Raw genomic sequence first — 24,784 nt, 5'->3', positions numbered from 1 at the left:
TTTCAAAGTAATCCCAGTCTCATAAAACATAATACTATGGCCAGCACTTTTTCCACTCCTCGAAAATCGGAAAAGTCTTTTTTCGGTCAAGCCTTCAGCGTTCTCTTTGATTCGGTTTTTATCACCTGAATTGTGTCGAAACGGCGTCCCCGCATTGGCTTTTTGAGTTTGCTGATTAACCAGAAGTCACACGGAGTCAAATAAGGCGAATACGGTGGTTATGGAACGAAAAGTGTCGTAAATATTTAATGGAATCAGGCGTTACCTTGCGGAAGTTCAGCCTAAGTAAGTAAAGGACTAATATTTAGCCACTTCGCACATGCAGTGGCAGTCGTGCAACAAAGCGGCCCGTCCGCCATCCTGCCGACAAATGCGTATGCGGCAAACAATGCAAATCAAACAACACAGAAAAAAAAGAGTTTGGCACTAATTGGTGTAACGTAGCTCCTGAAGATGCCCCGTGGAGGGGTGGAACACGTGTTGGGTGGTTTAGCGGTGGCGGTTGTATGATGTGATGATGGTGGCGCTTTGTTGCACGACTGCCACTGCATATGCGGAAGTGGCTAAATATTGGTCCTTTTCTTACTAAGAAATGAGTCGTGTTTTTGACGATTTAGAAAAAAAAAACTGGGTATTTTGGCGCCAATCGTGACTTGAATTGTTTGACAAAAACACGTGTTAAAGAGATAATTAAAACCTTTTGACAAACAGACGCTTGGAGTATTTAATAGAAAGTAGTTTCAACAGAGTCTTTTTTATTTTAAATGACGATTTCACACTACTTTTTCATCACAGTAGTATACAAGAATTATTGAAAATAATCAATAACAAATTAATTATAAAAATATATATTTTTATTACAGGCAATCCTATATCACCTACAGAGAAGAGATCACACAATAAAATAATTACGAATGGATCACTGCCGCGAAGTGTTGCCCTCAACAATCCAAATTTTATACAGACAAGTGAAGGATATTACAAGTAAGCTGTTTTATAAACTTAATTTATAAAAATAATTATTAAAAATTTTAATAAAAAATATTTATATGTATAATAAGTAAATACCACATTAAAACTACATATCTAATAAAATAAATTTATACATATATGATACCGATACAATTTATTAATATTTGAGATTGTAAATATATGTTTAAATATATATTTGAATTATAATTTAAAAAGTTGAAACAAAGATATACAGGCTGATTGGAAATAGGTGTAACACTTGTTACATTTTTTTCCAACAGCCCTATATAAATATAACACTCTGAAGTACATTCACCCTTTTAAAGTTATTATATCTATTTCTAATCATCCTGTGAAGCACTTGTAATAAAATTACAATTAAATTCTAGGTTCGATACTAGTCACAACCGTAACGCCTCAATGAGTAACTCGATGCCTCTCCAGAGAAATTTATCCAGTTACGAAAACTTCGATGACACCCAGTCGCCATCACAAATAGAACAGTTGACTCCTGAAATAACCATAGGCCAAAACTACGAGAACGTTGGTCGCATGGATGAAATAGGCATACCTGTCTTCGATGAGAATTTTACAGAAGTATCTAGTCCAATTCTAATAAGAAAGAACGGCGAAAGAGTAATGTCTTCATCACCTGTGGGTAGCCCGTACGAGAACATTTATTACAAAAACAATTCCTATGCGAACTTCAAACCTAAATCGCCGAACACTCAAAGCCCTAGGTCTAGAATAAAGACAACTTTTGCGCATAAAAATATCTCATCACCCCAGTACTTCGTATTCCCTACACCACCTCCTACTGAAGATCAACCCAGTTTCAATCCAGAGTCATTGAATTCTAATAAAGATACAATTGATAATAATTCAGAAAGTCAAAGATGTGGGGGCATTGAAAAACAATTGAGTCTAGAAGAAGAAATACCAATGATAGACGACGCAGATCTGACTAACGATATAGAATTTAGATATTCAAAAGTATTTAACGAAAAACCGTCCGAAGATAAAGCAGTTCAACAGAACGAAAAGAACCCAAGTCCTGTAGAATTTGAAGTTGAAAAGACATTAATTAAAAATCAGAGCTTCGACGACGTAAAGAAAGAGTTAATGGCTGATATTCCAGAACTAGAAGAATTTGAGAAGGACCTGAAACAGAATAAACGTAGTAAAATAATTAAGAATATAACTGATGATACGAAAAAGATGGATTTAGAAGCTAGTTCTATAGACAGTGCAGTGTTGGACGACAACGTTGACGATTTGAAATCTAAATATGACAGTTTGAAGGAGGAGAGAAGAAAATTGGTTGCTGAAATACACGATATTAAATGCAAAATGTCCGAGATCAGGTCCCAGGAAGACGACATACTGCGAGAGGTATCCAAATTTATATTTCTTATTATTTTTCATCCCATCTATCCTTCTTGCTAGAGATGAATAAATAACTTCCTTAGATGTTTGTTTTACTGAGGACAGACAGATCTTTATGAGATAAGTAAACTATATTTTTCTAATGTCAAGCATTGTTAGCATTCTTTCAACCGTAAATTTGAGATTTACAAATGCACCTGTTCTTAAAGAGTAAACAAATACTAATTTAATATCAATAAGTATTAATCTAAATTAATGCCAAAAATACAGTTCAAAACGCATTGTTGGGTTTTCTGATGTACTGGCCATCGATATCCGAACACAGTAACAAATTAAAAAATAGTCAATGTAGCAAAACACGAAGTCACAGATTAAGTAGATATAACATTAATTATATAATGAGTTATAAAAGCATCTATCAATGAAAAAATACTTGAGTTAAAAGTCAAGTTAGTATTGAGGATATCTTTTATAGCTAACATTGGTATCACCTTCTGCACAAGCACAATTTTGTTTATTTCTACAGATAGGTTATTAACAACCCTTTTTCGTAAATTTATATTAAGTGAAGGTCGCCCAAGTTATAAGATAAGTTAGTAACAAGGCTAAATACACGATGTAAAGACCATCTAAGCGGCGTTTATATTTACCACCAAACAATAGCCAGTTAACAGTTTTAGCTTGTCATCAATTTTACGATAGCAGATATCGAATCATTGGTGTAATATCAGGTACTATATTATGTTACAAGGCGATTAACTAAATTGCAGTATCTTGTATAATATAATCAAATCCAACGGTGCATTTGTTACAAACCAATGCTAAAGTTTTGTTAGAATATAAACTAAAAATCTTAAACTTTTGATTCAGTTGGAAATGGAAAAAGCCTTGATCAAAGGCGAATATGATTCGGAAATAGCGATACTGAATATAGAACAGAAGAAGAAGGCTGAGTTGACAGAAAACGCTAGAAAGATAGAAGAGGAAATTAAGGAGCTGAAGGAGAAACAAGAGGCACGACAGAACGAGATGAGAGATAGAGTCGAAATCGCTACAATGAAGGTTGAAAGGTATGTTTACATTTTCCGTTAGAACTATAACCAAATTTTTAAAAGAACGTTAATTTATATTTAAACTTTTTTATACAGGTTAGAAAAAGACTTCAAAAACAATGCGGCCACGTTAGAAGAATTACAAAATGCTCAAGACATTTTAGATAATGAAACGAAAATCTCTGAAGATTTAGAATTCCAACATTTGGAAGAGGAGTCTGAGTTGTAAGTCTTTGTTTTCTTTGTGAAATAAATAATAGTAATACTAATTTAACTAAAACCAAAAATTACTTTCAACAGGCTGGCAAACCGAGAAGACCTACAAAATGAAATTATAAACCTGAGTAAGAAGATCGAAGCGCAAAGAAGTCGAATATTAAACCTGAAATCGGAAGCCAATAACAATCTAACATCTGCATTAGACGAGACAAAAATCTTACAAGCGGAATACGTCAGACTGTTAAACCAAGTGGAAGTTCTAACTGGCAAAGTTCAGAGCATAGAGAAAGAATTGAAACCGATCGTCTCTAAATTGAACGATGAAAGAACACAATCTCCAGATAGCGCATTCTATACAGATCAAACTAGAGCAAAGTCCGGAGAGTTCGGTTATTCCCCGCCGAGCTCGGACAGTGATGATGTAGACGTCAAAATTACGAGCTTCGAAGACCACACGAAACAGATCAAAGACAAATTCAATTCAATAGATCAGATGTCGCAGTCCATGATAGTGGATATCGAAAGGCGCCTCGGTGACGTCACAGAAGCGAACGACAACGAAAATCGCTTAAGCGAAAGCCCGTCTAAATCTTCGACTTCTTCTAAAGAGAAGAAAGGATTTTGGGAGAGGAATTTCGATTCACTAAAGCGGAAGAACAAAGATAAAAAACCTAAATCGCCTGAGAAAGTCGATCTGATGTCGCAGAGTTTCAACGAAAACATCTTCTATAACAGCGAAAACATTGAAATCGATCTAGACAAATTCAACAGCTTGCGTCACTCAAAGAAGAAAGATAAGAAAGATCACGGGCCCATCAAAAGCAATTCATCCTCGAAGATTCCCACTTTCGCTGCATTGGGAAAGATAATGAAAAAAGATTCCTTTAATAAGAAAACACAGAATAACAAGATAGACGAAGTAGAAAGGGAAATAAAAAATCGTTACGTCAAAAACTTGAAACCTGTCACAACTGAAAACAAATATGTGAAAGCTAAATCTCTTTCTCCCGATAAAATCGCTGATATAAAAGAAGAGTCGGCTGAAGTGAAAAACGACATTGCAAAAACAGTGACTTTCGAAAGGAAAACCGATTTCTCTGATCCAGTATCAAAGATTCTACATAGAAAAAGTTGCGGGGATGAACCTAATAGAAGTTCACTGGAGTTTAATAAGATGACAGACTCCGGAAAGATTCCGTCTCAAGATGACATAGATAGGATTTCCAAAGTAACTATAGACGCTCCTATTCTATCAAGTGATACTGATATGAATTCGTTGGGAAAAAGAACACTGGATAGCTTGATGGAAATTGAGAGGAAACGAATTGAGATGCTAGAAGAACGTGGTAAGTTGAATAGAACGAATTTAAAGAATCTTAATATGTACTGTCATTTTCAAATTCAGAAAAATCATCATCTCAGTCCATTGTTAGACATACGCCTCTCCTATAGAATCCCAAAAATGGTCTGTAAGTTTTAGAAAATGACCAAAATTCATATTACGTTTTTTTTTAATTTCCTTATATTTCAGGTTTTTTTTTACATTAACATAAGGGTCAATCTACATTATGCCCTATTTATTTTACAGAGTTAACAAAGCACTCTTTTAACCGTTCTTTTGAAAGCTAAAATATTTTAAGTAGACGTTAAACAATTGTAAAGACGCGTTCACTTAACACTTAAAAAAAACTTTACTATCAATTTGTGGAATTATTTCAATATAACAGACGATGGATTTAATCTTTGGTTCTGCCTCCATAATCTTTGAATCACAGGTTAAATATAAATCAGAGATTTTATCCAAAAACACAAGTTGCAGGGCAAGAGAACACGTTCACACTATTCAAATGATAGATATAGACTGATAAACTGTCCAAATGTAAACACGTCCTAACGTCGTTATTATTAAAGAGTGAGATCAGTTGTTTGACTTCTGGTATAACTTCTGTCTGGTAAATACAGTAAGACGTGCTAATATAGTATACTTGTTCAATAAAGGCAGATATCGTTGTATGTGCTATATAACTATGCTACAGTTTAAATATAGCGAATTATTGACGTCTTGACACGATTATTAATGAAACAAAGCAAAGCTTTGATTTCTTGTACTTAATTTTTGACAGGCTCATGCAAAGATTACTTTCTTCCAGGATGCCAAGTGATAGAGAATGAGCGAGAGAAGATATCGGAGCTGAAGAGGAGAGCTCAGGACGAGACCAAGAAACTCTGGGATCAGAAGAATCGCACCGAGCAAGCCAAGTCGCTGGACAGTGATACATACCTCATGAACGACTACGAAAGCTTCCGAAACGACGCGGACAAGTTTGACAGGTCCGAGAGGTACGGCCCTGGGCTCGACGACAGCAATCTCGCCGAGGATACCTTCAATCTCACCAACTCCACTATTTTTGAAGAAAGGTAAGTTATTTAGAACCTTATAGTAATATACATATGGTTGTTATTGGATTTAGAATATTGCTTGGCTGACATTTTTAAGTCCAGGATGAGTATAGACCAGAAATGGGTAGCTCGCGTGTGTTTTTAGAGAAGGGTTAGAGAGAAAGAGATGGGCTTATATAGCGATTTATACGTAAAAGAGAGAGACAGATAGCAATTGCATGTTTGTATTAAAAATGTAAACTACGGATTTTCGGAACGACATCACACGTGCCGGCGTTTTGGTTTTTTATGCTTTATGACAAAGAAATAGAATACTTATTAGGAAGCAAATGCAACCAAAAAAGCTCACTAATCCTCCACAGTTTTCAAGATTCCATTATTACAATTTCACACGGTTTATTCCGCTTTACTGAGTTCTAAGTCTGGGCTAAAAGAACCGAAGATATAAATGATATATTTTTAGTGTTATCTGCTTTACATTCCCTCCGAGCCGCGCTGATCTAAATGAGTTGAAGATATAAAAGTGTGATATATCCCAAGATCGATAACATATAAATCACTCTTCCCTTGTCAGGGATATATTTTGCCCATCTCTAGTATAAACTTTACAAAGAATCATATACTACCAAAACCACTGTACCGCCCTTTAAAAAGCGCTACGATTTGAAGTCCTAGGAAGTTTTAGCATCGACAGCTATTGGTCACCGATTTAGCGTTACGTGTTTAAAGAAAGACGTTTCGTTTGATAGATATATTATTTCGAAACATGACTTCTATTTATATGTGCGAATGGGGCGCTCCCTATTTCGCGTCCCTCTCGCACGCTTTAAGAAGGAAGTACCGCATAAAACACGCATTCGCAGGAAGTTCGGTCGGTTACGGTCCTCGGTAACTGTCGAACGGCGCATGCGCGCGGAGCTGCTACAATGTAAACGCATCCCTACCTTGTCATTTAGTAATAAGATAAATTATACGTTGTCTAATATTAATTCTATCCGAAGAATACGGTACAAAGATGGTTTAATAGGTATCTTAGTGCCATATTTATAGTGATACCTAAACTGCTATGCCACGCCTTGGGAAATGGGGCGAAGTGGGGGCTGAGATAGAGTTTAAGATAGAGCTGACGGTAAACTGATGTAACGCAGCAACAAATACTGCCCTTTCTTTTTTTTTTCATTGCGATAGACAACTATTTAGTCCGATACGTGGCCGAAAAATGCCAACATTTTCTTAAATGTATGCATCCTTTGATTTCGTTCGTGACGGCGGCATCTAACAAACAGTTTATTATATAATCTATATAACCATAGGTTTTACATTAGTTCATACATAACTATAAGTACATAGCGTTAAAAAAACTTTCATTAAAACAATCTCAGTAATGTAGTTTGCACTATACTTTCTTTTAACAAAAAAAAATTATAAATTTTTAGATTTTTATACAAAATAAGTAGTTTATTTTATAGCTGGTCTCCCTGCTTCATGCGGCTTGCACTGTTTTTTGTGGGTGTAATTTCATAAAATAGATTCTTTGTAAATATTAACATGTTGAAAAAATTCTGACCAAGTTTTATATCTATAAGAAATATGGTTTATTATTGAAAGTATGCATTTTTTAAGATCGTAACTATCATCCTCTTCGCCTTGCCCTCCCCCCCTTCCCCTCCGCTTACCCCTCACCCTCCTCCTCTCCCGCACATTTCACCGAAATCTGCATTGTGAAATAAATAATTCCCTATACGTGTTTTATAGCAGTGAAAAGTGGTAGGTTCAATTCCCGGATTATAACAATGTATAAATATGATGATGCCATAAATAAGAAGGTCAATCTGATTCTAGCTTCTTTCTGATTAGTCTTTACTGGCATGCTTATGAATCACAACTGTTCACTGTAAATGATTCTAATGTGACATGATCTAATGAATAAAATAAAGAAGAAAGAGAGAGCAGTGGTACCTCCGCGGTAGAGGACCGTGACATGCGATCACAGGTCGCAGATTCGATTTCCGGGGCAGCAGCGTCCTCTGCGTACCATAATACACTCTGCGTTCGCCAACATGCCTGCCAAGAGTGGCGATTAAGTTATATCAGCTCACAGATATCTTTGGGGGAGATTTATAGTTTGCAGTGGGTGTCTATGGACTGACGCGATTTATTCCTATGCCCCCAAGATGGGGTAGAGTGTCAAGTGATCGCCATCTCGAGTGTTTTTGAGCCTCGCGCTTTACTTCGCTCCACGTTATTCCAACTACCTTCACTTCTGCAGTGATAGTCCGCTTCCAGGTTTGCTTTGGGCGGCCACGTCTTCGCTTTTCTTGAGGATTCCATTCTAAGGCTTGGCTCGGTATGTGATCAGGGTCCCTTTGTAGCGTGTGGCCTATTCAATTCTACTTGTAGCGTTTGATCCGCTGGTGGATCGGTATCTCACTGCAGCGTTTCCAGAGATCTACGTTGAAGATTTTCTTAGGCCAGTATGTACCGAGAATATGTCGAAGTTGTTAATGAAGACTTGGAGTTGGTGCGAGATATCTTTACTCACTATATATAGTGAGTAAAGATATCTCTTTAATATATATAAGATATCTACATAAGAGAATATATTTAAATGGTCGTATAAATGGTTACTTTAAAATTTTTTAGCCTGAGAACATATGGTGTTTGCATTACTAGTTCAAACGAAAGTCCTGCATCCTTTCACTCCTCTGCCGTTGGGTTACCATTGCATAAAGACAGTGCTCTAATAAAATACTAAGTAAAGACTTAGTAAAAAACGGTATAACAGTACTTTATCTGCAGAACCAGGTACACTTTAAGAAATCAATGAATCAACGGCCTAATCAGCTGTGATAAGATAGTCAGTCGCATCGCCCGTCGCGTGCCGAGGTGACGTCCTCACGCGTCAACCTTAACGCGATTTTTTTATTTTTTTTTTTTATTTACCGAATTAAAACTCGTTGTGATATCAATTGTGAATATTTTGAACTATTTAGGAGTTTATATAGTAATATATACATGTGGTTTTTTTATAGATATGAAAGCAATAAAGATGTGAATGTATTGTTCATTTGCTGTCAATTTGTATATGGTACACCATATTGAAAAATCAATTGTTTCTGTAATAATGATATATGATTATATATGTAAGAAAAAGCATTTTTAAAATTCGAATAGCTACATGTTATAATATTTTTTTATTATCGGCCAGTCGCATTCAATTAGAAAAAAATAATGGAACGCATTTAAGAATGATCACAATACAGAGTGATTGTAAATAGGTGTAAAAGTTTTATGTAGGTGTAAATATAGCTATACATTCACTTCTTTAAAGCTCTTACAATTATGGTTCACTTTGTACATTATTGTTAACGAAATTATAATTTTAATTTAAAAAAGGAACATCAATAATGTCAAGAAACACGTGTTACACGTTTGTAGGCATTTTTACAGCTTCCCCTGGCTTCAAGGTTACCCAATGCTCGTAGACCCTCTCGTGAACGGACTCGAACCTTTACATCTATTTCTCTGAATTGAGAGCCTGCCAGATGTTCCCTATGGAATAACTGGCTGTATGAAGTATCGAGGGAAGCAAGACTGACTGTCCCATAATTCGGGTTCGGTTGCTTTTATTGGACATTTTAAAGTTAATAATACAATAATATTAATAATTCGAAAAGCGTTACTTGTAGTAAAAATATATGTATATATATATACCACACCCATTATATATATTATATATATATATATATATATATATAAAGAACTAGCTACATAACAGTTTGTAAAGTTCTTTTTCTCCGTACTATGCCATAAAAAATTCTCATAATTATTTTACCCATATGTTTTGTTTTCTTTACATACATTTTGGGTCACTTAGGTGGATCACCGCATGAGCTTGTAAACGCCCACTGAAAGGAATAGGCTCTCCTCCAAAAACCACCTCGCCACGGTGACCGCAATCAGCTGATTGCCGCGACCACGCGTCTACCTGCCCGTGGTCGCCACTCGAAAACGTTTCGGTTCCAAAGCCAATGGTTATTCCGGCGATGTGCCATTCGGATGAGCAATTATTTGAGCACTCTTGGTGACCTTGGTTCTTCTATCGACCTCCTCATTTGTGATACTCTATCGTATTACAGCTTCAGGAGGTCTAAGATGAACAACCACTGAAAGCAATTAGTCTGGACCTCTTTGCAGTAACTCGTGAGATCTTTCATAATATATGTATATACGCATGTGTATGTGAGTATATGTTTATATGTATCTTGCAAGACTTTGTTCCTTATCCTGTATGTGCTATTGAGTTTATTGAATAACTTTTTTCTATGTAGGATTATCATCCTTTTGCACGTCCTCACAATGTATGTAATAATGCTAAAGGCGGAAACTTGTAATGACACCTTGATGTATAAGTCGCCTGTTAAAATGTAACTATTTTTTAAGTCCCCTGATCGAGTAAAAAAAATTAAAATTAAATAAAATTAAAAAAAATCCTGGTCAAGTAGTCACATTAAATACTCCACCGAAGAAAAGTCGTATTGATGAAGATTCTCATTTTTTTCATTCACAGTATGAATGTAATATCCAACAGAATTCATTTTCATATAATTTAATCAGCAAAGATATAATGAAAATAGCTAAAATACATTTGGCTATAAATTTCTGTTTAGCTTTTTCCATTTTATTTTAATATACAATCTCATTCATGTATCGATGTGACCTTGTATGACCTCCCCTATATCAATATAACCCTATCCAGGCCAAAGGAAATCATATCAGCGCGCAAATGAAAACAAATAAATTACGTGCAAGCGATTTCGTGTCGTATTAACAAGTTGGTAAGTGAGATAATAGATTATATATTCGATGACATCGTTCCATTACCGCGTGCGGTTAGCGAAACGCATCAACTAATATGAATCCATTATGACGTGTTCATTTGGGACAGTCTTGGAAAGTTGTTTCGTGTACAGGATGTTCTATTTTCTAAATAATCATACCAAAAATTTATTGCACACTCTCCTGACAGAAGTTGTTCTGAACTGTCTTAGTTGTGAGTAAAGATTTGGTGTTTTTTAGGTGGCAATGAGAAATCACACCCATTTTATTTTATTTACTTTATTGGAGATAGACAGTAACAAAAGGCAGTAAAAGAAAGTACAAACTTAGAAGCTTAGAAATATAAAATTAGTCACAGTTGTTACCTTATAACTATCTCACTGAGAACATATAATGATTTATAGTCAAACAATGAGAAAACAAATAAAAACACTACTAAACAGGGATCAAAGACTATGGTTTATATATTTATATTATGTTTGTTTGTAAATTTATATTATATTTATATTATGGTTTGAATTGCATTATATAAACCAACCGTCTTGTCGGTCAGGCCGGATCGTTTGCACCATTCCCTGATGATATTCCATAGCAGAGTTGCTAGAGATTCTTTCTCCACTTCTTTCCCCAGCGCTAACACTTTTCTTAACATCGGTTATGTTAACCAGGCATTAGTACCTGACCAAGTTGAGGTTGGACCCTCTCGATTGAAGACCCAAGCTGGGATCCTCCCTTCCCATCAGTGTAGTGACTCCACAAAAAAATAGCTCGGAGACTTCCCAATCCGGAGAAATAGTAGTTCATATCCACCCTAGTTGTGGCTTCTCAGGTAGTGCTAGAGCTTCGTTACCTTAAAAGAGATCTTAAGCCTTCTGCGGTCTGTCATCTCGAAACCGCGGAATCTGCTAATGCCAATTGGGTAGCAGTGTGAGTCCGGACAAGAAAAAGTAGCAAAGCGCAAAAAAGCTTAACACCCGCGCGTGTTATGTCGTTCCAAAAATCTGTAGTTTTTTTAAATGGTTTTATTTAGTTCGACCCGTATGGAATTTATTTGGATCAAAATTAGAAATTAAAATCTAAGCAAGCACCTTCCCGTTGTCAGATTGATCTGAAATTTGGTACACACATTTAATTTAGATGACAATAGAATATAATAAAATCAATAACATTATAAATCTAAGATGGCCGCCGATACAAAATGGCGGATTACGTATTTTTCCTTAACCCCCTCAATATGGGTATCAAATTAAAGGGCTACAATAGTAAAACCCGATGATTATGTCAAAATTTAAAATTCAAGATGGACGCCGTTCCAATATGGCGGACTAGGTACATATTTTTCCACAACCACCACAATATGGGTATCAAAAAACCGATTAACTTAAAAGTTTTTTAAATGTTTTAAATTCATTTTTAATACAAACATGCAACAGCTATCCGTCTCTTTTACATGTAAATTGCTATATAAGCCCATATTTTTCTTTCTAACTCTAAACGAGCCGTAACTCGTCACGAAAATTGAGTCTTAAGTGTAAAGAAATAGAGATACAATTGAAACACTCGAGCTGGAGAGTGATTATATCTTTTGCAAAGATATATATATTATCTTTAGCTCGCGATCTACCCATCTCTAAAATGCATATACCATTACTTAAATACATTTTAATGGTCACCAATACAACGCAATGCAAGTATTAAAACATCATTAAAAATGTGAACAAAACAGAAGAAAGTGTTACCCAACAAAAGACACAAATATTTTATTACTCCATATCGTGCGCGCTCATAAATCTAAACATCCTGTATATACACCGGTGCATTATGACGAACATCCTTGTCCTATCGCGATTGGCTAGCCAGATGTTTTCACATGCCCGCTACGTACACGAGTAAGGACATCCTTTGTCTGGAGAAACGCTTATCGAAATTCCATTGTTGCCTAAAAGGTATATCGATTCTATACCTTATTCAGAGAGTCATTATAGCTCTCTTTCACTCGCACTTTCGTAAGCGGAGTCAACAATAGCAAAAAATGTATATAAATATGCGTTTACACGTGGCTACTATTTCGGAAACGTCTCTAGTAACTATTGGTTGTTTTTGTTTTGTTTATTTATTTATCACACGTATATAACAAATATTAACAAATATATAAAAACTGTGACGATGTGAATGTGACGGGTTTTTTTATGGCCTCCATTATTAGAGGCTGCTTGTTCTCCTATCTTGTGAAAGGACAGGGTCATTTCTGTTTTTATATATATTTATTAATTCCGCACTCTACATCCATTCATCTTAAGTTCTTTAATTATTTTTCTTACTTTTCACATTTCTCTGTCTTACCCTTTCTTTCCACATCCCTTTTTTCCGATTCCTTTCTTCCGTCACCTAATTCCTTTGTTTTACAATTTATATATTTTTATATTTTATTGTTAAAATTTTGTTTTACAATTATTATTTTGTTTACAATTTTTTTTTTTTTGGTTTTACAATTTTTCTGGAGTCTAATTTCGTTTTATTATATCTTTTACAATTTTTCTTACTGTGACGGATTTGAGGTGGCAGGGTGTAGAGTGCGCCTAGCCTAAGACGTCTTTTAAAGTGGCGTGGACTCCCGGGGGAGTCCCGGGTCCGGCTGCTATATACTAGTATTTTACCGGATTTGAAAGCCAACGATCTCTTAGATAGCTTTGTTGAACGCTTCATGAAGTTACTAAGCCCAAAGGTCCACAAAGGGACTTCAACTTAGGCTTTTATTCATCGATAATACCCGCTACGCATTCCGACAGAACCTGAAAAACGCCAAAAAATGTTCCTTGTTTAAAATTTTACTTACAATACGTCTTTCTACATTTAAAATCTAAAAAAAAACCTCATTTATAGTTACTTGTTTTTTATATATGAATAATAAAACTTTTAGTATTTTTTTTAATAATATTACGTTAAATTAGGTGATATATTTTATTACGAGTTAAAGAGAAATTAATCTATGAACATGCCAAGTTATAGGATTAAACGGAACAATGAACATGAAATTAAGAATATACGACTTTACAGTCCAAAAATCTGAAGCAAATGAAAAAGAAAAAAGAAAATAAAAAAAAGATAAGAGAAGCAAAAAATAAGGAAAAAAGGAAAAAAAATTGTCACATGTAACCTCGTCTTTATGTTATAGTTACTAGCCAACGAGATTTGTGCATTTTTGATGTTTAACCTTTAACTGTGGACGCGCGGTCTCACAGACCGCTTGCAGTTTCTAATTTTTGTGTTTACCCCTTTCCCCTTGCTCCCCGCCTTTAATGCTGTCAGTAGCTTTAGTTTTAGCGCCGAAACGTATATTGAGATGATAGGTTGTATCGGCGGACACAAATTGGCTGAGTTATTTTACTTTATACTTTAACCGCGGTCTGTCGGACCGCACGTCCACGTTTCCTGCGTAAATAATATAAACGGTGACTTTTTTTAATTTGATTGTTTTATGTTATTTTCCTTCAAAATGTCAATGAATATTGAACGAGAAGATGGCCTATGCTCATTTTATATCGCATTCTTGACTTGTGCGATATAAATGCCCATGTACTACACAATGAGCATCAGAGCAAAAAAATAAAAAAAGGAGTATTCCTTAAAAAATAGCACGATCTTTAGTGATGATCTTCCGCATATGCAAAGACGAGCAATAAAACCAAATATACCAAACGAATTGAAAATGTCAATGAAGCGAGTTCTAGGGGCAGATATGCTCCTTGATGAACCCCCTAGCCAGGAGAGTGATTCATTAAAACGATAAACATGTCGTCTTTGTCCAACAAAACTAAAGAGAAAGTCCAATTACACTTGTATAAGTTGTAGGCAGGTCATATGTTTACAGTGTTCCAAACCCTTGTGCAAGGACTGCCAATAATTTTAAACAATTGGACCAATGTCAAAAATTTTGTATTTTAATTTGAGAAGACTTTTATTCGTTTTGATATTAGGTTAAACCTTAGATTTTTAGTTTTGATTGTTATTTTTTCTAAAAAGTTTAATTCATTCGAGTTTTTCGTCCTACAATTGATCTCTAGTAAATGTATGCCAAAAAGTGCCTTTAATTGTTGGTATGCTTTATTTTATTTACAAATAAAGAAAGATTGATTAAAAGCCTCGAAATTATTTAATTTTAATATACCTAAAAAACAATAAATACAATAGTGTACAAATAAAATTAATATTTACGTAATATTTGGACTTCAGAACATAGCAGTCCGAGAGACCGCGCGTCCATGGTAGTGTGACAAAAAATTGACGTCCATAGTTAAAGGTTAAGTAAATCAAGTTCTGTCATATTTTTTATTCTTTATTCTAAAGTAATTAAATTAGTAAAATTAAGAATAGATGTTTTACTGTGCGCTATTGCATAATGTCGTTTATTTTAATTATGGCATTCAATGTTTATCGTTAAAAACTAATTATGTTTATTAATTACGGTAATATAAAAACGAATAAGCGCGCAAATGACAACAAGTGAATCTTTTTAATATTTTTTATATCTTGTTTTTTATACTCTATGTAATATTATAACACAAAGAAAACTATGACCTCAGTTTTTGTGGCTTATTAAACAAGGTCTGTGTTTTTATATTGACCTTATAGAAAAATTGAAATATTTTTTACTATTGTGAAATTGTAATAAATATAATTGTATAAACTTTTTTATCGGAAGTTCACTATTATGTAACTAGTATTTGTTTATCTGTGGATTTCATAGGAGGCAGCTACATATTTTTTTCTTGAATTGAAACCATAGCTACATACATATAACTATAGCTACATATTTTTTTCTTTTCTTGAAAAACCATAATGGTTTGGAAGATGGAACTCACGCTCGATCGGATTAAATTGACATGACACGTTTAACATTCCAAATTAAGGGCAGTCAAGAGGTCTAGACCTTGATTTAGTCGATTGCTATTGTCCCTTTAACATTACTGCCACTTTGGGTTGGTGTCAGTTTTGAGAGAAGTCGGGGCAGCAATTCCAACGCTTCTATCTATAGTAATTGGACGTTATCCCCTATAGTTCATGTTCCAAAGGTACCAGCGATAATGGCTTGTTTTTGGCCACATAGCACATAAGGTTTTGGAGTGAAGGCTTGCGCAGCATAGAACTACCTCATTAATCGGTCCAAGTGTAAATCTCTGGAGAAGCCTTATGTGCAACTGTAGACAAAGATACGCAGGTTTAAAATAATAATTTTAATACAATCAATAAAATTTTAATTCTAATACAGGCATATACGATAATATCGGCTGCGGTTTGAATTAAAAAAAAAACTTGCTTTTATCACGTCGCCGTTTAGTATGCTGTCCTTTTCTTCTCTTTAGCATTCTATCCTTGTCTCTCTATAATTCAACGAAAGACTAACTTGTACAAATTCTACCAGCGATTATGACTTATTTTTGGCCACATACCACACAAGGTTCTGAAACACACAAGACCTTATTAATTTCGTCAGAATACGCCAAATACCCCTTCCAACCGGTCTTATTGATGTATATGGTAAAGGCCTATGCCCAACAGTGGACGACAAGCTGAATTAATAAATAGCAAGACTTGCATGATGTCGGCGACGGTTTAAAGGAAAAACTTGCTTTTATCACGTCGTCGTTTAGTATGCTGTCCTTTTTTTTCTTTAGCATTCTATCCTTGTCTCTCTATAATTCAACGAACGACTAACTTGTATAAATTCTACCAGCGATTATGCCTTATTTTTGGCCACATACCACACAAGGTTCTTGAGTGGAGGTAATCTCCCATAAGGTAGACAGAAGACCATGTTAATTTTGTTATACGCTAAAATACACCTTCCAACTGGTTTTATTTAAATGTATGGGAAACGCCTGCGCCCAACAGTGGACGACAAGCTAAAATAATAATTTTCAAAATTTGCATCCGATGATGTACAATACCCGGCGATAAATAATGCACATCGACCTTTAGAAAGAGACAATCGGATAATTTCGGCTTCGTAGAGCGTTATCTCTGTCGAACGAAATACAACTACTGACAAAGATCACATAGGTGGTGTGGGACAGAGATAGTGCTCTACAAAGCCAAAAATAATTTAATATGTAATTGCAACATTTATCGCCTAGTACTATAGGCTGCGGTTTAATGGAAAAACTTAATTTTAACACGTGGTCGTTTAGTACGCCGTCATTTACTTCACTTTAGCATTCTGTCCTTGTCCCTCTATAATTCGACAAACGACTAACTTGAACAAATTCTTGTCGAATAAGTTACATTAACTCGATAACAATTCGTGTATTGCTTCTGAAGTTTGCGATAAAATCGCTCAAATAACCAAGTGTTTAAAGTGAATAATGTAAATGAAGTTGTGTTACTGCAAAAATGTCGAAGAAAATCAACAAGAAACGCAATCTTTTGTGTTGGTAAGTTATGTAATGTTTTATGAAAGTATTTTTTATCTAAACTATTCATTGCTTATTATATATTTATATATTGTATGTCTAGGACTCTATTTCAAGTTTGTACTTATTGAATCATATATCAAGCGCTTTTACATTAAAATCCGAGGTAATAATCAGAAAATTTCCATTGCTTGATTGTAAATTGTCAAAGAAAGTTTGAGTATATACCAGGGGTGGCTAAACTGCGGCTCGCGGGCCACGTGCGCCTCTTTATTTTTGGCTCCGATTGATTGTCGAATTATTTCAATATTTAAATTTATATAACCTATATCAGCTCCCGGGAAAAAACAAGTTAGAATTAATAAATTAATAAATTAGCTAAACATTGGCTCTAATAGACAGATGCTAATGATTTTAAAAAATAATAATAATTAGTTTACTTCATCTTTCATCTGTCTTTTAAATAGTTTACGATCTAAGTTAGTAAATAGTTTAGAAGATTTAAACATGCGAAGTGGTGGGCATAATTAAAATACAGATCCTAATAAAAAATTGGTAAATTAACCCTTAATATTTAATTTACGAAAAATTAATTTGATTTACGAATAATTGATTTACGAAAGTTATTTTTTTAATATTACTGTGTTTGCTTGAGGGTCTAGATGAAGGGAAAAATAGATTTTTTTTTAATTTCGTTGGAAAGTATATTATACAACAGTAAAATTCGTTCAGCCAACCTATAAAAAAACTAATAGTAATGTGAACATTCGGTTTAAAAGATTGGTATCAAAATTGAAACTCTAGTCTATTAAGGGTTAATACAGTACAAAAAATAATACGTATTTTGTTTAACAATCTCCACTTCAACATATTCAATCACAACTAATTCTGACATTTTATACAAAAACAATCTGTTTTAACTTCATTACAGTTACGTTTATGAAGTTATTCACAAAGAATGCTATATAAATATTAATAAAAGTAATGATTATTGTTATGAATGAATGTTTGGACGATTGATGTGCTTACAAAGAACGAGTTACATCTGTTATGAACTTCAGAACCCTCTAAACAATAAACACTGAACCCTACGATCAAGAACACACGACCTTGAAGTTATTTATAATTTTTTGTGTACGGTTCTCGAAAATTCTAACGGAGTACTATCTCGAACTTACTAGAACCTTATCCGTAGTTTAAATAAGTGTACTCCCCATGAGTACAGTTGTATAGTTCGGACTCTTCCCTCCGTAAAAAGCCTTAGGGCGAACAACAAAAATTTCACAGATACTATAATATATATATATATATAATACAAATAACGACGACAGTTCAGTGTTGTTTTTCGAGTTATAAGAATAAGATCTACAATCAGTGATATAAAGTGACTATTTGGGAAGTTATTTGGACAGTGATTTCTCTAGCGATTTGGAAGCGAAGTTTGGACTAAGCGAAAGTATACTTCGAGTCAAAGTAGGATGACCATCTGATTTGTGAATAAAGGACTCCTTGTGAACCAGTGGTGTTTCATCTCGACTCATAACCCACAGTACGTAACAATAGTGTATTTAAAGAAATAAAATAAATATTTGTCGGATTCTTACTAAAATATTACATTCAAGTCTTCGACTCTAGTTAGAGCCAGATTGCATTTCATTCATAACACCTCCATTGTACTTTGTGGTATAATAAATTGACAATACTTCGCACCATCTTTGTTGACCTATTGCTAGAATGTCTTTAAAATGAACATCCAGTTACATCAAAAGGAAGTATGAATTGCACTCATGTATTTTCCTTTTGAACCGCTGTATTTTTTATGTTCCATTATATTATGTAGAATAAAGAAAGAAGATAGAAAAAATATTAAAGATATACACTTGTAGTAATTTGCGTGGTTGTTCGTCTGTATATTGCTTTAATAATAATAATAAATTGTATATCAGAATCTAGTGAGTACATAGAATATTAGTTAGTAACAAAATTTACTTAAAGGCTATATTAGTTATGGTTTAGTATGTCATACAATTTTAACTATTATACCAATTTTAAAAAAGTCGCTTAATATAAAACTTTACTTAAGATAATTTTTTGTTTATTTTGCCATTCACGCTCTTGTGTACATGTATCCAGTGGTAATATAAAACACAGGACATCACTCGCGACAACAGTTAAAATATCATTACTACTATTGCGTAGCCTGTTCCACGCGCTTGCTGCTTGACATCTTAAAATTGCGCAGTTATCAGGAATACTTAATATAGATCAGAGTTCCCCAAACTTTTTTGTGTCGTAGACTCCTTCCTATGTTTTTCCGTGTTGGGTAGACCCCTACTTACCTGATATTGATTTCCTGTTAATTTTTAAAAACACATGTTAATTTATACATTTATTAATTGAATTTAAAATAAAACTACTCGAAATAAAATTTTGTATCTGTTATGTAAAATATACGTAACATTAAATAAACTATAAATAAAATAACATAAGCAATAAGTCAATATTTTTAGTGAGAAGGATGAACCTGATGCTTTAATAATAAATTATCAACATTTGGCGTCAATTTTGTAAGGGTTAATCTTAAATCCCCTCGGCTAATAATGTCCAGTCTGTGTCTTTTTTTCTTCATAGGTACTTTTATAAATAATTTAAATGTTTTGATATTATAAGATGGTATGATGTAAGTAAATAGGTACTATCAGTGTATGTGTTGAGATCCACTATCGTGGACCCCCATTTTCCTTTCATGAAATCCCAAATTTTTTTTCGCTGACGTAGACCCCTTGCAGGTTGTCATAGACCCCTAGGGGTCGATATAGACCACTTTGGGAATCACTGATATAGATAATAACAGTTTTAAATGCTTAACATTGATTGCTATAATAAAAATAAACGACATTATGCAATAGATTACAAGTAATAAAGCATCTGTTCTTAATTTTACCACTGTAAATGCAATTTAGAATATAGAGTAAAAATGTCGGAACATGATTTACTGACACCAAAAAGACTAAACTGTCAAAAAGTTAGATAAATAAGGCGTATACAAACCTGTAGCATTTCAAATAATAATGTCACTTTTATTTTTAATATATAATAGTTTGTAGGTTAAATTCAAACGACTACATTTTAACAAGTAAGAAAAGGACCAGTATTTAGCCACTTCCGCACATGCAGTGGTAGTCGTGCAACAAAGTGCACCACCCGCCAACCCGCTGATAAATGCGCATGCGGCAAACAATGCGAATTACACAACTGCCACCGTCAAATAACTCAACACGTGTTTCATCCCTCCACGGGACATGTTCAGGAGTTATGTTACACCGATTAGTGCCAAACACAGACTCTGGCACGACTACCACTGCATGTGCAGAAGTGGCTAAATATTGGTCCTTTTCTTACTTAGGATGGACTTCCGCAAGGTAACGCCTGATTCCATTAAACATTTTAACAAGTTTTTATTTCTAATCAACAATATATTCACCTACGTTATCAACAACCTTTTGCTGTCTAGTATACAAAATCAATGCCGGAGCGGTAACAAATCAATCGGTTTTATCTGTAAAATATGTCGACAGAAACGACATTACTTTCCGGTCCTACTAATGTTTTTCTTGATATTTTTTTTTGTATATTTTATCTCGCCGTTAGGAACTTACTTGAGCCTGAACAAAAATATGAAAATATGATTAGTCGTTTTTGTCGTGTCGCTATCGAATATTGAACTAAACAAAATTAGTCAATTTATTTAACCCGAAATTTTTTTTTTTTTAAGTGTAGAGGATTTTACAGTCACATACTATTGTATTGGTTAAACTTAAAATTTATTGTATTTTCTTTTGTTTCAGTTCGGGGTTTATGTCGTCGTCAATTGAAGAGGTGAGTCGATATATATATTTACATTTACTTTTATTGTCCTTTTTATATAATTTTGATGTATATATGAAACAGGTGCAATGGAGATTCAATATATTAGGATGACCGGAAAATAATGTCACATTCTTAAGTTAAATTCACACGACTACATTTTTAAATAGTTTTTATTTCTAATCAACAATATGTTCACCTTCGTTATCAACAACCTTTTGCTATCTAGTATACAAAATCAATGCCTAAGCGGTAAACATCAATCAGTTTTTCTGTGAAATATGTCGACAGAAACGATATATATATACTTTCCGGTCCCCCTAATATAATATTAGAGAACAATATGTCTACTTTTCAATAGGTGTTTAAAATTTTACACAATTTTTTTTTGATCTGATAAATTTTAAATTTAGAACACAATTTAAATAAATCATAATTTAAAAATGGAATCATTTGTCCAATTCGTAATATATACGTCAGAAACGTCACATTACTTGTCAAAGTTTTTTTTTTATTTTCGTTTAATTACGTCCAAAAGCGTAGAGTCGTGTGCGGTGTCTTTTAATAGCCTAATTTATTAGCCGCTTCCACGGGACGTTAAAATGATGGGACGCATCTAACTCGCTTCCGATGTCGTTTCTAGTTTCCTTTTACACATCTCAAACGTTTATATTTAGACGAAATTTGGTATTATATTTGTGGGTGTACACATCCTGAATTTTATTTCTCTCAACTGAATAACTTCGAGAAACTACTGCTTGTAAGAAAATTAGACGGTTAAATGTGCTTTGGAAGATCAAATATACGCAGGTCTAAGTGCAATACGCATTTTCTCTTTCTTTTCAAACGATAGACGCTTACTGAAAAGCATAGGCTCTATTTAAATATTACCACAATGACAGGTCTTACACTGCCGGCTTCTAGCGACTTTTCGCGACATTTACTATGTCCGAAAAGGACCAATATTTAGCCACTTCCGCACATGCAGTGGTAGTCGTGCAACAAAGTGCACCGCCCGCCAGCCCGCTGATAAATGCGTATGCGGCAAACAATGCGAATCACAAAACTGCCACCGCCAAATCATTCAACACGTGTTTCACCCATCCACGGGGTATCTTCAGGAGTTATGTTACACCGATTAGTGCCACTCTGTGTTTGGCGGGCGGTGCACTTAGCTGCACGACTACTACTGCATTTGCTGAAGTGGCTAAATATTGGTCATTTTCTAACTTAGGATGGATTTCTGCAAGGTAACGCTTGATTCCATTAAATATTTACTATGTCGTCGGTCAACCTTGTGGTAGACCATGTGTCCATACATTATAAAGTTCCACTAGATATCTTAAACCTTCCTTTTCTTTATTTTAAATCTAAAATTAAAGATATTTTATTAAGTAAATAGCTTTCAAAAGTTTTTAGGCGAAATGCGCTGAACTTCGTCAGTTGTCTCATACACATGGTTGATATTATAAAAAAATCAAAGTTGTTAAATTTCATTTAAAAGAGTAACTGTTGAGTATCAGGCTCTTTTCAACAGATCAGCTTTTCGAACCGTTGGTAGCTTACTGCTTATAATGTTAAAATAATCGACGATAGAAAAGCGCATATATATTGAATTCGGTCCGATAAAGTTAATAACTGGAATCTCTAGTACTAATGCTCTGGGGAACGCAACGATAAGAATAATATGGAAAGAACTTGTCTTTTATTCCATAAAGGCGTTTCAAAATAGTCATGGCCTTTACAGATGACGGAACGACTTAGAATAAATCAGTTTACGTTATAGAATTACAGAATTTGTGTCGCGTAAAGTAATTCATCGCCATCGTCATCAATATATCAGCCGATAGAGACTCGCTCCAAGGTATACCCCTCCCCCCTCAAAGGTTACAAGGATGACCGCTCTTGCGCTGCCCGCATCATTGCCTCGCCTGTGTCTTCAGTCTGCTTCTACCGTCAAAAGAAATACAATCTCTCAAAAAGCAGCGGACAATATCTTCTTCATCAAGTTCCCCATTGCTGTATTACCACTAAAAGTTTGATGAACTAACTGGAATCAAACCCATAACCTACGATCATGAACCCACTCACGTTGCATCTGCTCGTTCAATGATTTACTAAATACATATTCAGTTATTAATTGAAAAAAAATGAATTGCTTTGTATATATGAAACAGTGACCAGAATAAAAAACATATATTGAAAATTGGATCTATACGAGAAAGAAGAATATAAATTCTTCGTCAGCTATGTTGTTCATATATGTAGATAACGTTTCCATTAGCGAAAGCAAACATTAATTACTGACGCTATCAGTGCCTTATCTCATTCGCGGAATGTACCCGGCGAGTCGGTTTTGAAAGCATTTTGCGTTTTACCTTCATACATTATAGTGTAGATCAAATATATGTCCTATATACATACATATACTATGTATGTATATACATACATAGAGGGGACATTATTTACACATGTCTGGTATATTTACAATCGTACTTACTATATTTAGTTTGTATATTTACGTAAAAAAAGGACCAATATTTAGCCACTTCCACACATGCAGTGGTAGTCGTGCAACAAAATGCACTGCCCGCCAGCCTGCCGATAAATGCGCATGCGGCAAACAATGCGAATTACACAACTGCCACCGTTAGATCACTCAACACGTGTTTCACTCCTCCACGGGGCATCTTCAGGAGTAATATTACACCGATTAGTGCAAAACACAGAGTCAACTCTGTGCACTTGTTGCACGACTACCACTGCATGTGCAGAAGTGGCTTAATATTGGTCCTTTTCTACTTCCGCAAAATACCGCCTGATTCCATTAAACATTGTATATTTACTTCACATCACAAGATGTCTTAGTTTGAGACTTTCGTTTTTCACTAAGTTTTTCAGTATAGTTTTATTTATTTTTCTTCTTCCGTCCATTACATTTTCTTTCATTTTTATTGCTTGTATTTACATGACTTTTATGCATTGCCTTCCATTCTTCAATTTAATAATCAAAAGAAAAGATGTAGGTCTTTGGCCAATGTAGGTTGCCAGTACGAATTTGAGACGTCGTCACATAAGAAAGATCAAGGTTGCCCAGAGAGCTATGGAGAGGAATATGCTTGGAGTTTCGTTATGAGATCGAAACAGGAATGAGGAGATCCGCTGAAGAACAAAGATCACTGATGCAGCTCGAAGAGTTCTCGTCTGAAATGGCAGTTGACGGGGGAACATCGCTCGTGAAAACGACGAGCGCTTGGACCAAAAGGTTGGACGCGATGTGGGTAGGTCTCCTGCTAGAGGAACCGAAATATAGTTCAAGTCACGGGAATTGGCTAGTCTACGGGCAGCGCAGGACTAATGACCCATAGTGGCTTTGGAGTAAGCCATCGACTGAAAAAAAAGAAGAAAATTTTTCCAGAATATTCAAATTCCTTTAGTAAACAGTGCCAAATATAGAGATACATTCAATGAAAATTTAATGTAACACAAGTCATCGAAGACGTCAACAGATCCCTCAGTTGCGGACGATAAATAATACAGTTGAAATAAACATGGCATCCGTATTTTCATTTTACGTATGTAAACAATAAACCCGAACACGCCCACGCTTTCCGACAAACTGTGATTGTACCGTGCTAA

The 24,784-nt window shown here is 34.6% G+C and overlaps 1 protein-coding gene across 2 annotated transcripts in view; it reads left to right on the top strand.

The window, feature by feature from the left end:
- Positions 1-24,784, top strand: part of LOC137924890 (pleckstrin homology-like domain family B member 1) — a 164,169-nt gene that overhangs the window by 114,172 nt on the left and 25,213 nt on the right. For both annotated transcript variants that reach the window (XM_068768274.1, XM_068768275.1), the window contains 7 exons: positions 864-984; positions 1,362-2,364; positions 3,229-3,428; positions 3,507-3,635; positions 3,711-4,975; positions 5,780-6,047; positions 21,127-21,157. In XM_068768274.1, coding sequence (XP_068624375.1) covers positions 864-984; positions 1,362-2,364; positions 3,229-3,428; positions 3,507-3,635; positions 3,711-4,975; positions 5,780-6,047; positions 21,127-21,157 — 3,017 coding nt within the window. The remainder of the gene's footprint in view (positions 1-863; positions 985-1,361; positions 2,365-3,228; positions 3,429-3,506; positions 3,636-3,710; positions 4,976-5,779; positions 6,048-21,126; positions 21,158-24,784) is intronic.

This window comes from Battus philenor, unplaced genomic scaffold, assembly GCF_028537555.1.
Source record: "Battus philenor isolate CCGP_79_NKW_IND1 unplaced genomic scaffold, ilBatPhil1.0.hap1 SCAF_25, whole genome shotgun sequence".
Taxonomy (NCBI): Eukaryota; Metazoa; Arthropoda; class Insecta; order Lepidoptera; family Papilionidae; genus Battus; species Battus philenor.
The sequence above is the reverse complement of the archived record's forward strand: the minus strand, read 5'-3'. Positions and strand labels throughout refer to the sequence as shown.